This window comes from Pyxicephalus adspersus, chromosome 5 (assembly GCF_032062135.1).
Source record: "Pyxicephalus adspersus chromosome 5, UCB_Pads_2.0, whole genome shotgun sequence".
Taxonomy (NCBI): Eukaryota; Metazoa; Chordata; class Amphibia; order Anura; family Pyxicephalidae; genus Pyxicephalus; species Pyxicephalus adspersus.
Genome location: NC_092862.1, coordinates 102175802 through 102193408, shown reverse-complemented (window position 1 = coordinate 102193408; position 17607 = coordinate 102175802). Strand labels below are relative to the sequence as shown.

The following is a 17607-nucleotide window of genomic DNA, read 5'->3' as shown; positions in this document are numbered from 1 at the left end:
CCTATGCAATATAAAGACAACCCAATGCAACTTTTTTAGTTACAGTTCACAAAATGACTAATAATACGTAAAATTATCAATGACTGAAATTAAAGGCTACTTTCCAGCTTCCAATATGGCGGCCACAGCTTCCTCTCATCACAGCCTCCGCTCTTGTCCTTGCGTGCGACTTTTTTTTTCAAAAAGTTTTATTGACAACACAAGTAGGATTTGTAAATATGTCAAAGGTAGAGAATTATATGATCAGAGGAGGACTTTAACCTTAGTTTTGCTGCGGAGAGAAATGGCGGAGCTGGAGGCAGACACCACTGCAGTGAGAGGAAAACACAAGTTTGATGAGCAGAAATTAGATGACTACCTGAGCACCCACCTGCCAGGATTTAGCTCCAGCCCAGCTGCACCATTCACTGTCAGGCAGTACAGGTAAGGAGGAGGTGAGGAGCTCAGCCCTGCCATTTGTAACACAGGACTGGCCAGGCAGGAATGTCACAGCATTTACAGCAAAATGTTCTGCTTAGCCTCTCATGCAAACACTGCAGAGGCTTGGACAGCTCAGGTGTGTCAGAGAAAGTCCTGAGCCCTTCCTAATATGTAACTGTCTGCTCCAGGTAGTCCAATTGTAGTGAATTCCATTGGGTGAATTCTGCAGACAGAGCTCAATACAGTATTTCATTACCCACATTCTGTCTATTCATTCCATCGTCACCCCCCACAACATATTCTGCTACCATAATAATCTTCATTCATCTCCCACATTCTGCCATTCAAGTAATTCTTATTCCCTTCTAAAAAAATATGTTTCTATCCCTCATTATGTTCTTCCTATAATCCTAATTCTCCACATTCCTTCTCCAGATAATGCTTGGCCCCCAAATTCTTACCCAAAGTAATTATTATTCCCACATTTTCTGTTCTCAAAATAGTCTTAAACCCACACACTCTATTCTTCTAAAAAAAATCTTTATTATTATTAATAAACAAGATATATATAGCGCCACCATATTACGCAGCAATGTACATTAAATAGGGGTTGCAAATGACAGACAAATACAGACAGTGACACAGGAGGAGGAGAGGACCCTGCCCCTAAGAGCTTACAATCTAGGAGGTGGGGGAAATAACACGCAATAGAAGGGGGAGATATATAGTGGTGGGAAGTAGTGATGGTTTCAAAATACAGAAGAAGATAGGTAGGCAAGTTTGAAAAGATGGGTTTTGAGCGCTCTTTTAACAGAGCAGAAAGTAGGAGCAAGCCGAATAGGACAAGGAAGACCATTCCAGAGAGTTGGGGCAGCTCTAGAGAAGTCTTGTATCCGTGCGTGTGATGAGGTTATGAGTGAGGAAGTCATTAGCAGGTCATTGGAGGAGCGGAGAGAGCGGCAAGGGGAGTACTTTTTTACCAGGTCAGAAATGTAAGTGGGACAACAACTGTGGAGGGATTTGAAGGTAAAGCACAGGAGCTTGAATTTTATTCTAAGGTGAAATGAAAGCCAATGAAGGGATCTAGAAAAGAGATGCAGCAGTGTATTTTCCACATTATATTCCCCAACAAATCATCTCTTTCATTCTGTTTTATTAAAGTCTGCCAAATAATTTTTATGTTCTGTTCTTCATATGTTCCGAATCCTCCACAATCCTTTTCCAAATAATTCTCATCCCCTGAATTCTTCCCCAAAATAATTGTTATTCCCACATTTACTGTCTTCCCACTCATTCTTTTTTCCAAAAAATAGCCCCTACATTATAGTAATATAAATTATTTTAATCCTCTATATCAGGGGTCCTCAAAACGAATACGGCCCGCTGAGGTTCTCCATCCGGCCCGCCGGCCGCCCAGGCTGCTTCTCCTGCTTGAGCTCTGGCTGCCTGCCATCTGCACTCCAGGGAACTCGGTCACGTGACACCACTGTTGCCGGGGTAATGCTGGAGCTGTCGGGCTGAAGCCATCAGGCAGAGAAGGTATGAGCAGAGCAGAGACTCACTGCTTCCTTCATTCCCTGCTCACTGCAGCACAAATGTACATGATCAATGTACATTTGTAAATAGTATAAACATACTATGCACATTGATCATGTACACATGTGATACAGTGTGCAGTGTGATCCAGCCGATGTATGAAGGCAGCAGTGAGTGACAGGTAGCAGACACTGACAAAGTTTTTTTAGCAGCCCTTTTTTACTTAATAAAAAGTGTGGGGTAGTGTTAGGTGTAGGGTAGGGTGTATAAAAAGAAGCAAGTTAATGAATTGCTTGAGATTATTCATTTGCATGGAAAATGCAAGATAAATTTGCATTTTCAATACACACAGTGAAAATTCAAATTTATCTGTGCATTTTCCATGCAAAGGAATAATCTCAAGCAATTTTAAAGCCAAAGTAAACGCCACTTTTTTTTTAATGATCGGCAAGTGTGCTGTGCATATAGTATTGTTCTTTCATGTTTTTTATACAATAAATACGTTTTGTGCAGTGTGCATAAGAATGTTCTCCTGTTTTTTTTCAAACTATAGTACGGCCCCCTGACAGTCTGAGGGACCGTGAACCGGCCCCCCGTTTAAAAAGTTTGAGGACCCCTGCTCTATATCCTACCCTCCCAATATTAATCGTTATCCCCCACATACTGTCCCTCAAAATAATTGTTATTCCCACATTTTCTGTTCTTTAAATAATCTTCATCCCCCACATTCTGCTCTCCAAATAATCTTGTTTTTTCCTCAGTCATCACTGTAACATATAGAGAACTTTAGGATCACCATATTTTTCCTCGTGGTCAGAATTTTAAGAATACTGAACACTGTTTTAAACGAGCAATGAAAAACTCCAATGTAGAGTACGTGGCTCAGTCAATTCCATTGCAGCCACTCATGCTACTTTTAAAAGTAGTGATGATGGCAAAATGCATTTGAACAAACATCCCAGATCTCCATTCTTTCCTATGGAGCTGTCCACTGTGTAAAGTGACAATCATGACTTGATTACATGAATATAAATATATAAATTATTTATTTTATAGATCAGGGCAGTCCAACCCTACATTTTTTCTGCAAAAGGGTCCAAATAAATTTGTTCTTCGCAAGAAGCCTCATGGACCACTTCTGCCTGGAGCACATCGGGTAAGGTAGCATTTGTAGATGTATAAATATCATTATTTCACCCACTAATAACAGGGCTTTGATCAACTGTGCCTCACACAAGTTATTGCTAATCAGGAGCACCGAGACAGATTTATTACAAGGTATTGCTTATGTCGAATTTTTTGCACGGATGTTTTAAAGTAGCCCTGAAACAAAATACAATTTGCCCATGATTACTTCCTAATTATGAATTTGTTTAAAGTTAAAATCTTTACATTTTTCAGTAATACATTTGTTTCAGAACTGCAAATAGTTTACACTGCAGACCTTTCACTGAAACACAATCATTTATATGATCAATGTCCATTACATCCATCTCCATCCTCCTAATGTTTTTTTTTTTTTTTTTGCAAAGCTAAATCCTGGTCAAAATATTTGGGTCCTTCTCCCTATTTTAAGGGTTAGTAACTTGTTTTGTCTAGCTTTGCTAGATTGGTCCTTTTCAGCCATAGCAGAAGCTTTGCTGTGCCGCTGATCTAATGACACTGCTAGTGTCCTGCCCACAATACGCAGTATCGGAATACTGAGTATACAAAATACTGACTAAGGTAAAGGTAAAGCATCAACCCCCTAGACAAAACAAACTCTGAACTCTGGCTTGATTTATTTTCCTTTACTGTGAGTCTTCCTCTTCACTGCACAGTGGAAGAAATCCTTTGCAGAGGGCCTGATTTATTAAAGCTATCCAAGGCTGGAGAGGATACACTTTATTCAAGCCGGGGGATCCAGCAAACCTGGAATAGATTTTTTCAATGTCATTTGCTATTTGCTAGCATTTTTTTTGTATCCATTCCACTGGATCACCCAGCTTCACTGATTAAAGTGTTTCCTCTCCAGCCTTGGAAAGCTTTAATAAATCAGGGCCAGAGTGTCGCACAAGAAAAGCTCCACTTGAACTCCACTGACTTTTTTTTTTTTTTATTCAAATTCTGTGTATGCAGGATGAAAAAAAACAGCAAGCAAATAGGCGTGTGAAAATTACATCAATATTTGCAATACCACAAAATGTTTGTTTAAAAAAAACAAACAAACAACAATACTTGGCTTTGAAAATTATGAGACCAGAACCCTGTTGTGTTTAACACTTTGTTATACTGTAGTGCCATTTGTTTTGTAAATAGTTTCAAAACTCAGAATTGATGGTCAGATTCAAAATTTGTATAGGAGGTTTAGGTAGAATTTTTGTATATGTATTAGTATGATTTTGTAATAAATTTGATTAGTATGAGGAAGAGTGAACATTGCCTTTTGCTTCACATTCTGTTCCCCTGTTAAGAGGATTTTACCTTACTTTCTGTTCTTGTGATATCTAGATCCCAAAACTAATCTGTTTCAACCCCCACAGATGTGACTTTCTAAGGGTTGACTTCCTTTCCTTTCCTGTTGTCAAGATACAGGAAGTGAAAGCTTAGGGAGAATGCAGACAGCAGTAAAAACTTTACAGGAGCTCTAACCCTGTTATATATTAAATATTTGGTTTTTATGTTTATATGTTTTAAAATCTTGTCTACAAGCAGACCTGGATGTACTGTTTGATTGGGCAGCCAAGCGGCAAATGACATTTAACATTGAGAAATGTAAAGTTATGCCCTTGGGAGCTAACAACATGCATGCTTCATACTGTCTAGGGGGAATACATTTGGGGGAGTCAGAAATGGAAAAGGATCTGGGGGTTCTGGTAGATCGTAGACTTAATAACAGCATGCAATGCCAAGCTGCAAAGTTCTTGAGAGAACTCTCTGCCCAAATATTTACTTTGAGATCATTACAAAGAACAAGAGGGCCCTCTTTGTGTCTGGAGGAAAAACAGTTTAAGGAAGAGATTCTTCAGTGTAAGGTCTGTGAAAATGTGAAATAGGCTCCCTCAGGAAATAGTATACAGCAACTACTATAGATTACTTTAGGAAAAAGTTGGATGCTTTACTAGAAGCACAGAATATTACTGGGTATTAAGGCCTTAAAGTAAAGATAACAGAGACTGTTTATCCAGGGAACATCCAATTGCCTCATAGAATCAGGCAGGAGTTTTATTTCCCCTGTCGGAGCAAATTGTACCAGGGGTATTTTTGCCTTCTTCTGGATCATCTATGTCTATTGGGTTTTTATCTGGGATATGTTTATTTCTCTAGTGGTTAAACTTGATGGACTTATGTCTTTTTTCAAACTGACTGACTATGTAACTATATCTTTTGTCTGTTCATGTTCGGGTCTCTCCTCTCTAAAATATTTATCTAATTTTTCTGCATATAACTAAGTAAAAATTTTCATATATTTAGATTGAACGGGAATATGAAGTACAGAAAGCTTTATTTGCTGCTGGATTTCCGGTCCCAAAGACTTTACTCTACTGCAATGATGTGACAGTGATTGGAACTGAATTCTATCTGATGGCACATGTGGAGGTCAGCCAAGTCACACAAATATTATAATACAGTGTTTGGTTTTACAAAATGATGGTGTTTTTTTTTTTTTTTATTTATATTTTCACAAAAATAGTGTTTTTTTTTTCCCAATTACAGGGTCGTATTTTTCGAGATCTCACTCTCTCAGCTGTCCACCCTGCAGAGAGATCAGCACTGTATGTGGCTCTCACTGAAACACTCGCCAGGCTCCATTCATTTGACATACATAAACTAAAACTTACAGGGTATGGCAAAGGAAAAGGATATTGCCAGAGACAGGTAAGAAGATATCCTATGTTTATGTACAATATGGGGGTTCCTTCACATTAGCTCCTGCTGTTCACACAATGTCAGTTACCATTCATTTTAGGGGCAGCCTTGGCCCAACACAAATATACAGTGTGTTAAGCCAATGTGAAAAGCAATTACAGACCTTTCCCAGAGTCCCACTTTTTCTCTGTCTTCCCCCTTCTGGTTTAGTGTGTAATCAGTGCATGATCAGCAGCCATATCATCAAGATAAACTTGGCCACTGGTAGAACCTAAATTCCAGCAACTGGAATGCCTGCTGTCTCTGGATCATGGAATAAGGTGATTATTACTGTGTGCAGGTCTGTCCTCCTACAATACCAAGCTTTAGATTTTTAATACATAAAAATATAAAAACTCTGAAGTGCTACTGCAAAATTTATAATTTTTAAAGATCCTCTATTTTAATATCTCCCCAAAACAGAAGGGTATTTAGGCTCATACATTATCTCCCTTGGTAAATGCTTTTTCTTGTCTTCTATTCATTTTTACTTGCCCTTTGTATTTCAGAGAGGTGGCAGTAATACAACATTCCAATGTTTTCTAATCACTTTAAGATATATGGCTAAAGTCCTTCTAGCTGATATGGATAACTAAATCATCTAGAAGATTATAAAACATTAAATGCTTGGTTACTGCCATGTTCTGTAACAAGGGGCAAGCTATACATAAAGCTATGTAAACACTTTAGATTTATGGAGCTGGAAATGATCTGGTCATTTACAGTGATACAACAACAAATAAGTGCTGCAAATACAGCACTGTTCAGTTTTTGTAGCGAGGGAATGAGCAAGAGGCACCCTACTGCATCTTTCCCCATAGAATTTGACAATGATGGGGGACATCTCTACAAACAACAAATATCTCGTGTTCTTACAGCTTTAGGAAGAATAGTGGGAAGGTATTGAATTAGCCTAAGCTACCTTTCTATAATGGAGATGTGAGTTTTACAAAAGGTGAGTTCCTGTATGATCTGAAATCACAATATATGTGTGGTACAAATAGAGGGAGCAAAGCAGAGAAAATAGACCGATTTACTTACAAATGTGGTATACACAATACTGGACATTATTACACCAGTTCATAATAGTTTTATATTTAGGAAAGCTCTGTATGGTTTTTGGCATAGTACATGATGTATTACTGTTATAGTTTTTATATTAGAGAAGGAGAGAGACAATTTTCATTATTTTTAATGTGTCTGGAGTAGGGTTTTTAACAATAGTGAATTTTTTTTTCTTACCTTTTAAAAGTAAGTAGGTAGCATACTGATAGTTGTCATAATAATGTTTAGTGCACTGACGTACTTTCTGTAAATCCATTACAGGTACTCACATGGAAGAAGCAGTATGACCGTGCTGCACACACTGATATACCAGCAGTGAACCAGTTAGCTGACTGGCTTATAAATAATTTGCCAAGCAATGACAATGAAGAGTGCCTTATTCATGGAGATTTCAGAATTGACAATATCATATTCCATCCCACCGAGGTAAATGTTTTTTGTACAACAAGCACTATATATTCATATCATGAATCTGAGTATGTAATAAACATGTATAATATCTGCATTAAAATAAAAGTTCAACTTATCATCCTAATTTTTTGCTCACACCATATCTGTGGTGCATTGCACCATGCTGTAATGCATATTTTACATGTGTTGCAGTGTTTTTATTTATTTTTTTGTTTTTTATGTTTTTAAAAAAAAAAAAGTTGCAATAAATTGCTAAATTGCAACTTTCTCTTCTGTTCTTTCAGCTCACACTAATATAGCACATTGGTCTGCACTGAATCAATAGGAAATTAAATTATGTGTTCTGTCTTTTGGTTGGGACTGCATTGAGAAATGCTTTTGGTGTGAACAAGCCCAAGATTCTAAAAAAAAAAAAAAATTATACTGACTGTGAAGTATTAGGGTAAGGGGTCAGTTTGGCTAGAACAGTGTTTAAATGTAATACTTGGTCTTAAGCTCCACTTCTTTTCTGTAGTAGTCAGAACAAATATAATTTTAAAGCAGGCCCTGATCAGATCGAGTCTGTGCTCCTTCTTGCAATAAAAAAAAAAAAAAACACATACTTAAGTAGATTTAGTAGACAATAGACATTTTAAATTGCTTTAAATCAGATAGTCAGGTAAATATAAATTATTGAAGTGAACTTGATGTTGACTTTGATTCAAGCAGCTGTGTCTTCATGTCCTATGTTGGTTACAGTGATCAGTAACCTAAGCAGTGGGTTACACACAGAGTTGAGAGCCAGTCTAAAGCCAAAAGACTTTTCCTGTGTTTTCTGTTTTACTAATCTATTATACTTTTAGATCCTTTGTCATGGACAGTGTTTAACAAAAAAAAAATGTAAAAAACTTATAAAACTTTAAAATCGACCCAACAAATTATAGTTTCCTTTTAAACCAGATTGGGTATCTGATTCATATTGCATCCTAAAACATTCCTCCAAATAAATATAAATCATAACAGATGAAGAGATCTTTGGAGATACATAAAAATAATTGGATGAATGATGAACACATGAAAAAATAGTTTCCAAATGTAGTTTTAGGTAAAGTAAGAAAGGTTAGAACCTGTATCAGATTATTTCTGTTAAATTGTTTAAGTTTTTATTTTTAACTTGCTTTTGGTCTTAGATGATACCATTACTTGGGGTGGGAAGTTTAAACACAAACACAAACCCACAGATACAGAAAAAAAATCCTGCAAAATGTTCTGTCCCTTCCTTACTCTACTAAAGTTTTTTTTTATTGCTCTCCATGTTCATTCCCCTTCCCTTGCTGTTTCAGCTAGTGACAATCACTGATTAACAGTATGAGAAGGAGAAACCCCTAGTGGGAACACAGACAACTGTAACACCCAACCTTTCCCCATTTTATCCACACATTCAAATGTTAAACTCTTACTACAAAAAATAAATCATCATTATTTTTCACTTGCTGACTTCTTAATGGTTTCTAAACAGTTTTTGTCCAAATATAATCTGTTTGTGGATATATGTGTAAATAGATAAACGGAAATGTGCATTACAGAACAAAATGTTACACATATTCAGCTGTGTTAATTATTCTTTAGAAAAAGCTTCACACATTTATTGTGTTATGTTTTTCTAGCATCTTGTCTTGATGTTTATAAGTAAAGTGTGCTGTCTTTTAGGCTCGTGTGATAGCCGTCTTGGATTGGGAACTGTCCACCATTGGACATCCTATGTCAGACTTGGCTTACTTTGTAGGACCTTATTTTTGGCCTAAAGAAGTACGGTTATTGGGACATGATACTGGCAAAACCTTCACTGATATCGAAGGTAAGGAATAAAGGGAACCTTTGTCGAGAGAAATATGTTGGATGCCATTGCTGACCTCCTTTAAAAAGCCAGTTGTCTGCTTGCCCATGGTGATAACACTTTAAACCATTAATTTGAAAAACCAAAAACACGATTTTTGTCCCATTACTCAATTGGTGGAGTCATCCAAGGTTCTACTGATGGATATACAGTACTTGTCTCCTCTGGGAGCTTGGACAATTGACAAAGCAAAGGTCAAATATCCCTCTAGTGTCTGTACCCCTGCAGTTACTAATAAACTTAGAAGTAGCAACCAGTAAGCATCTGATAGTAACATTCCAAAGAAAATCTTTTTATGATAGCAACTTGATATCAAATAGAAATAAAAAAAATTGTGTGTTACCCCAATAAACTAACAGAGAATGAATTGAGTACAAACATCCATTAGGGCTTATTCCCACTAGTGCTTTTACATGAATGCATGCATTTCCATGTGAAAACATGTGTTAATGCAACAACATGCATGTCACACATTGATGGATTGGCCTGTAACCTTTATGCTACCCCAAACACACCCTACCTGCCCACTTGCACAATGCAGAAGCTACATATGCACTACATTTATGTGGAATGTGGTATGTTTGGCTGCCCATTTAAATGGCAAAATGCATGTATTTTGGAAAACACAAAACGTAGTCGTACATTCATCTATGTAGAGCTGCACATGTCAGTTTTTATAGTGTGCACAAAATGGTAAACATTTTGCTTTCATATAATAAAGGTTTTGCTGTATATTTGTGAATTGTTGTGCTATGTTACCAGAGGTGCTTCCTTGTTGCTCAGGTGAGAGCACCTGATGACAGAAATGTTTAAAATCAATCAAACAGAAATCATTTCTAATATACATAGTTTTTATCTGAGTTATTAACTGTATTGCTGAAAGGCTTCATGTTTTCTTTATTTATTAGGAATGCCAGCCTATGAGGACTTGATGAGCATATATAACCGGTGTCGAGGTGTGGAGTCATCAGTGCATGACTGGAACTTTTTTCTTGCGCTTACCTTCTTTAAGCTGGCTGGGATACTACAGGTAATGGTGATCTCTAGAAAAACTAAACTCCTAATTCCTGTGTAATTAAACTAAAGAGAAAATCTCATTTGACAAAAAGTCATTTGACTTTGTCTTGATTGACATTTTGACAGGTGTATCTCATGTGCCACTGATGAGAAGTCTTTCCAATCTATAATCACTCTAACTGTATTATTGATTTAAATAATAATAATAACTGGGGTGTTAGTGGTCCCTTACTGAACCAAAAGGTTTTGTTTTGAGTGCTGCAAAAAAGAGGATTCATTTATTTATTTAAAACTTTCTTTAATCAAGCTTAATTTGAATATAGGTCATGCTTGTGGGATTTGACATCTGCATGGACATATTTCCAAAGATTATTTAATAAAACAACTGAGATTATAGCTACCATGCCCTGGGATTAAACCTCTGCTCACCAACCATTGGTACAGGAATGCTTGGATGTGTGGCTCTCAGCAACCTCACTGTACTCTGAAGTTTAGTAATCTGGTATAGCTGTAACAAAAATATTGAATCTGGTATATAGCAGAAAAGCCATTCTTTAATTAATTCATCTTTTTCTGCTTCACTCTTTTAAACCTAAACTGAGAAAACTAAGAACACCAGGACTTTGTACTATTTAAAACTAGAGATATGCGGTGCAACTATGTGCCATAATTGACAAGTATGCTGATACTTGCATATTATGGCAGAAGCTCACCACCCACCAGCAAGTTTATTTCTTCTTTAATGTGACAGAAGACCTTATTGAGCAAAAGGTAGATCAAAAAGGAAGGGCTGGACCTTTACAAACAAATAAGGCTTTGGTATGTAATTCCATCAGCCCACTTATCTGGTTTTCCATAAACATTAGATTTTCTTAGTTTAGCCCTATAGCTCAATAAAACTGACATTCATGTGGTTAACTTCTAAGATTAATATTTTGTTATCTAGGGTATTCATGCAAGATTTCTTCTTGGGAATTCGAGCGGGGAAAATGCCAGCATATTTGCTGATATGGTTCAACCTCTGGCTGAACAAGGACTCAGATTAGCTAAACGGTAAGATTTGTTCTTGTATTATAATAGGGCTAAATAGTGTTTTTTTATATCAAGATAAAACACTTATTTATGGCAATGGTGTGGAGCAAATCATTTGGAGAAAAGTAGCATTATATAACAATGATCTGTCACCTTATATTTCTGCCCACGTTACATAGCAATACACTGGTTTCTTCCTAGCAGAAAACAGAATGAAGTAGTGATTAGTCCAATTATGCAAAAAGTTGATATTGAAAAGTTGAATGTAAAAAGTAAAAGTTTGACCTCAGGAATTTTCAGCTTTTGCAATTAATTTGCAAAGCCCCTGAACATAGCATCAAAATTGCTGGGGATGCCTGGAGAATCCTTGGACTCTCATATTTGGACAAAGCTAGACCTTTAATGTTCCTAATTGATTTGTGAAAAAATATATATGTGCAAATATTAAGCCATTGATTGATATATATATATATATATATATATATATATATATATATATATACATAATTTGGCCCCTAAACCTAAAACCATGAAGACTGCATATTTGTCATTTTGCACATATTTCTAGTTTGCATATTCCAATTTTAGGTATTACAGTATTTCCCAATATATTGATTTTTGATATTACTTTTAGAGAACACACAATAGTAGAGTTATCTGGATCCCCTGGTGAACTATTCTTGCTTAGCGCCAAAGGACAGAAGGTTTTAAAGAAAGTGAAGGAGTTTATGAAACAGCACATTTTTCCAGCACAGAAGGTAGGTGCACAATACACTAAGTACACTATATGTATTTATGTACTTAGTATCAGCATTATCATTTTACTTTACCATACTGTATTGAGATGTGTATATATTGATCAGCTTGTAGCATATAGTGTAATACTTATTATAAAGAGATGTGTTTTCATTGTCAATTTTCACATTGCAATTTAGACTTAAATGTTTTGGCTGGGCCTACTCTCTAATATTTCATGAAATCAGGGTAACTTAGTCACCACTTTTGTATTTCTATGGAACTCCAGTGGTAAGAATGCACCAATAGGAGTGATACTCTACTATTGCAGCCAATAAAAAGAGTCTTTCTGATAGTGTGGAGTAGAGCTGGTTAGTGAATGCTTTAGCTCACAGGGGCTACCAGTTTCTAAAATGACAGTTGTCAGTGTTAGTCCTTTACAAGAATGGGTAATATATCTCTACTGTCCCTTGCAAACATCTGTTATAAGTACAATATATGCTAAATAGTTTGTAGACACCTGATCACCACACACATGAGTTTGTTGGACAACCCATTCTAAATCCATTGGCCTAATTATGTATTTTCTGCTTCTTTCAGCTTTACCAACCTTAAATCTTTTGTTTAATATATCTTTGCATTTCATAGCATTGAAGGTACCGTTTACTAGAAATACCTCAATCTATTTAGAGGGGTCCACATATTTGAATAAATATATATATATATAAATATATATATATATATATATACATATATAATAGTAAGTATGGTCAGGTTTACTCAAAATCTTGGCCATTTATTTTAACTCATGTATGTTCATATCACTGTTTTTCATTATATTTAGCAGATGTATTTTATTTTTCTATTTTAGGAGTTTGTAGAATTTTATATTAAAAATGAAAACTCTCCATTGAGATGGGAGAAGCCTGCCGTCCTAGAGAAGCTCAAGGTACTTTACCAGCTAGTATTTCACATAGCAAATTTAAAAACTGCAGACCTTCATGTATTGGTAACACAATGATTCAGTTTCTTTAGTTTTGTTTAGCGAAAATAATACCGTATATGTTTATTATCTTTAGCAAAACCACGTTATGTGAATTCCATATTATAAAATGTTATCAGCAGAGAAGCTATTTAAGGTACTAGCTGGCCATGATATCAAGAGAGAAGATATTGTACACCTTTGTTTATTCAAAATAAACTAACAAACCAGGCCATTGCCTACAGCATTTTGCCTGTTCAGTGCCCACCTCATATTGGGGAGTTTTTTGGGAATGGGTATATTTCGGCATTGTCTTCTGTTCCGCAGATTTCCTGGTGGCTATAACTGGTCAGCTCCAATTTTTCTGTCTGCATCTGTTTCCCTGCAGGATGTGCTACTTGTGCTACTTATTTCTGCCAGCCAATCACAGCTGAGTGGGGAGACAAGCGGTGTGGAGCAGTAGGACTGACAACTTTAGAACAGTAGGCAGTTTCACTGAAAATAATTAGTATCTGTAGCTTAAATGCAGGACTTCTTTTGTAAAATATTTTGATTTAATTTCAATCAAAAGCTTTGCAATAAAATAATAATTAATGAGAACGAAGGTGGACAACAAACGTGCTTAACATTTAAGCATTGTGTACATGTGCCATCCCATATTTCATTTATTGGGCCTGATTTGTTAAAGCCCACCAAGGCTGGAGAGGATACACTTTAATTTGACAGGTGGATGGTAGCTTTTTTGATGCCAATACTGAATATATCTCTTACTGTTGTGCAATATCAGTAACATACATTTATTTTAATATGTTTCTAGAAATTAGCTCAAGCTGAAGGCTTATGGAACCTGTTCCTTCCATCTGTAAGTGGTTTAAGCCAGACTGACTATGCCTTCATTGCAGAGGAAACAGGAAAATGTTTCTTTGCCCCGGAAGTTTTTAATTGCCAAGCACCAGGTATACATTATGGCAGTAAATAGTTGTTTTTAGTCAAATGTAGAAGTAAAGGTTACAGACTCTCACTTTTCTGTGTTTGTATATCTGTACACACTATTTTGTGCCAAACATGCTACCTTGTAAATGAAGGGTGCGCCTTCTTACAAAGATCAGAATCTTATGGTACATTTAACCTTTCTATAGCCAGTGCTTTTTAATCCAAGCCAAATGCGGCAGCATCAGTATGTACCTTTTGAACTTTGACCCAATAATTATTATCATTACCTAAATCATTCTTATATGTTTATTTAAAGATTTATAACAGTCATATTTGGTACATATTTGTGATCCATGCACACTTATCTCAGAGATTTCATGGGAAACGTTCCTAAAATAACAGTGATTTTATCATATGTTCAATGTTTTGTTGGAGTGCAACCAGCCTTCAGGCCTCTTTCACACTCTCGGTTATCCCCTGGACTGCTTTATGTCTTCCTACCATAATTCCTAAGATTTTCACTATCATTTTGGATGTTCTCGGTTCTTTCTTTTTGCTGTTTCCTCCATAGTAATAAAAAACAATCTAACAGGAATTGTGGGAACCACTATAAATCTGCAGTTTTGCAGATCCATGAACGCAAGTGTAAAGTTCTAACCGATAGAGTTTGAGACTTAATGAGGCAAACATATTCTCAGACTAGATCACAGTACAAAATAACAAGTTAGGAATAAGTATAAAGGGCAGCAGGTTTTCTGCAGTTCTAGCTGAACAGTCCTTGAAGCTATCATACAAATACAGATAAATGATAAGAGAAATATATGTGCCGTAAGTTAAACTTTATTACCAAGAACAGCCCTCTAATAAAACTGTTGAGAGGCTGTATATACACATGCAAAATGACTTATGTATGTAGTAGAATCTTCTAATAAAACATGTTTTCATGTACTAGTGCTTTGTAGTAAGTTGCAGATGTATTGTGTGTATAGAGTAGGCACAAATATAAATATTATTTTTTTTTCGAGGAACTGTGCAACAGAAAGGCACAAACAGTTTTCTGCATGTTGTTCCAAGGATAGAAAATGTGGGAGTAGGTATTCCTGTATTTACTGCACTTAAAACATCTTTTGATGGGAATCGCAGCTCAACTGAAGACGGGGAATAAAGAAATGATGGGGATAGTCTTATGTAAATGTAATGGATGTAAAAATGTAACCATGACCCCCCCATCTTCCTGTTTTCTAGTTTTTTTTTTGCCAACCACCAATGTTTCTTGCACACTGGTTTCACTCAATGAAAGTTGAAATGTTGAGCATGCAGAACTGTTTTGGCATGTCTCACAAGATTATATAACTGAGACAGAAAAATAAAATGTCTTTTAATGAGCCTAATATACAATAAAAATATAATAATGGTTTATGTAGTTTCAAATACATTTTTGAAGTGGTATGCTTTAATTTGTTCTGAAAAGGTGTGCTGTTTTGACATGGAATGACCCCCAAGAATAGTTATTCTGCTAATTATGTAGATGATTAATTTGGTACTCATTTGTTCATCATTGTCTGTCATGTTTTAGACTTTGATATTTAATATAATATACCTGTCATCTACAGATACAGGCAACATGGAGGTTCTTCACATGTATGGTACTGAAGATCAAAAGAAAAATTGGCTGGAACCTCTTCTTGCCGGAGAAATTCAGTCTTGTTTCTGTATGACAGGTATGAGCACTTTAGACCAGGCGGTGCAGAATATGCCCACCCTTCTCTACTACTCATCAATATAAGAAAATATCTCATTGTAGATGCTTAAAAAGACGGATCCTTCAATTTGTATGTATAAATATTTATTTTCATTACCACCAATGGGCAGGCAGCTTTTTAAAAATTTTTTAATCTAAGTTAGCTGATATGCATGGATGTCTAAAGTTTTCCACTTCTCCAATTAGATCTCCAATGCTTGTCTGAATTACAGGTGATTGACAGTTGGCATTTAATGTATTGGAAATGTCTTAATGAGATCTAGGTATTTTTACATTATTACATAAAACTGAAAAACAGTTGAAACCATGAGTTGCAGATTGCTGGCATGATGGCATGTAGTTCACAGGTCCTAATACAAATGGGTATTGTAGTCATTATGCAGCGAGACCTGTAACTTGTAGTTGATCTGCTGCGGAGGGCCCCAAAATCTTTGTAAATTTACCTCCTAAATTAATGAATCTGTTTCCAAAAGTGTTTTTACTTTGTTGTAGAGCCGGATGTAGCTTCCAGTGATGCCACCAACATGGAGTGCAGTATCCAGAGAGATGGAGATAGCTACATAATTAATGGGAAAAAATGGTGGAGCAGTGGTGAGTGAAAATACACATGCAGTTTATGTACAGTGAAAAACAAAATATGTTACATCCTATGGTTGAACTTTATACTCCAATCCAGAGGGACAAATTTGTATATAGAAATAGATGGATCATAGGTACTTTCTTCACCCTCCTGTAAGGCTTTGCCTCTCCATATTGGAGTAGAGCACTAATCATTTGCTATACCACTTTTTGTTCTGCATTGTGTCATTGTGTTCAAGCAGCTCTGTTGGTAGAGGACATGTCTTTGCTTCCTCATGTCAAAGCTTCCCTACTGATGGATAGTTTTCAAAAGAAGCAGGATAGACCACAGATTTACAGAATGCGTATGGATGGAATAGAAGCAAGGAGATCTTTTCACCTTGGGTGCAGCCTTTTCCCCATCAAAGGAAAACAATGAGCAGCCTAAACTTGATATTACCAAATCTCATCTCAAAATTTGTGAGACTGTCAGTCAGCCATGGAGTGCCTTAAATATAAACATAATGTGATGTAAGACTGATTAGGCTATTCTGATATTCTGACATTAGGTTTATGCTTAGATACATATTCAATAGGAAATCAGATATTTTGTTTTAGGTTCAGCTGCTATTTAAAATAACACTGTACATGCAGTTGTCCTGAAATTGTTGACATTACAGGAAGTAATCCAACCATAATCCTTCGTTCCGTTCTTTATAAACTTAAAACGTTGAAAATATGTACCTCTCATTTATTGATATCGAGCTTATTGAGTGTACAAGAATATAACAAAAATGTGCAGCTGCAGAACAATGGTGTATGATACAGAAAGCAGAGTCTAGCAGACATAAGTGTTGTACAGGAAATTAGATGACATGTAAAATGTAAACACTTAAAGGATAAACAGCAATTCTATGCAACAGGTGATACCGATCTCTGTGTTTTTTATTCAACACTGAACCTATGATTAGTTCATCCAGCGTCCCTTTCTGGAGTTGTTGCTAATCTCTTACCAAGTTAATGGGGACCCAGGTACAGATTCTTCTAGACAGTTAAAATCTGAAACGTAGACCATGCCAGTACAGCCAGTTCTAACAGGGTATCCGCTCTGTGCCTTTTACAGTCCCTTTAAATGCCAGTCAAAGCTGTAACCCTGTCTATGGCACAATTCTTCCTTCATCCATCTTTGATCAACATACTCGGGGGCCAAATCTGTCTGGCAACGTCTTTTGGCCTCCAAAAGAATCCTAAATATGAATTGCAGCTTGCTCCCCGCTTCATTGAAATAGCACAGCTACTACAATTCCCGGCATCATTTGCGTCTATAGACCAGCAGCCTCTCTGCCTATGTGTGGCCCCACATTGGACCGTTTTATAGACGCAGGGAGTTGT

At 36.3% G+C, this 17607-nt stretch overlaps 1 protein-coding gene across 2 annotated transcripts in view; it reads left to right on the top strand.

The window, feature by feature from the left end:
• The first annotated feature begins 207 nt into the window (after window positions 1–207).
• Window positions 208–17607, top strand: part of LOC140331345 (acyl-CoA dehydrogenase family member 11-like) — a 47760-nt gene continuing 30360 nt past the window's right edge. The window contains exons 1-13 of one of the 2 annotated variants that reach the window (XM_072412302.1): window positions 208–423; window positions 3013–3112; window positions 5410–5535; window positions 5653–5814; window positions 7171–7335; window positions 9010–9157; window positions 10105–10226; window positions 11160–11266; window positions 11880–12003; window positions 12852–12929; window positions 13780–13918; window positions 15509–15616; window positions 16150–16248. In XM_072412302.1, the coding sequence (XP_072268403.1) occupies window positions 284–423; window positions 3013–3112; window positions 5410–5535; window positions 5653–5814; window positions 7171–7335; window positions 9010–9157; window positions 10105–10226; window positions 11160–11266; window positions 11880–12003; window positions 12852–12929; window positions 13780–13918; window positions 15509–15616; window positions 16150–16248 (1618 nt within the window). In that variant the 5' untranslated portion in view covers window positions 208–283. The remainder of the gene's footprint in view (window positions 424–3012; window positions 3113–5409; window positions 5536–5652; window positions 5815–7170; window positions 7336–9009; window positions 9158–10104; window positions 10227–11159; window positions 11267–11879; window positions 12004–12851; window positions 12930–13779; window positions 13919–15508; window positions 15617–16149; window positions 16249–17607) is intronic. The other variant, XM_072412304.1, reaches the window with a different exon arrangement.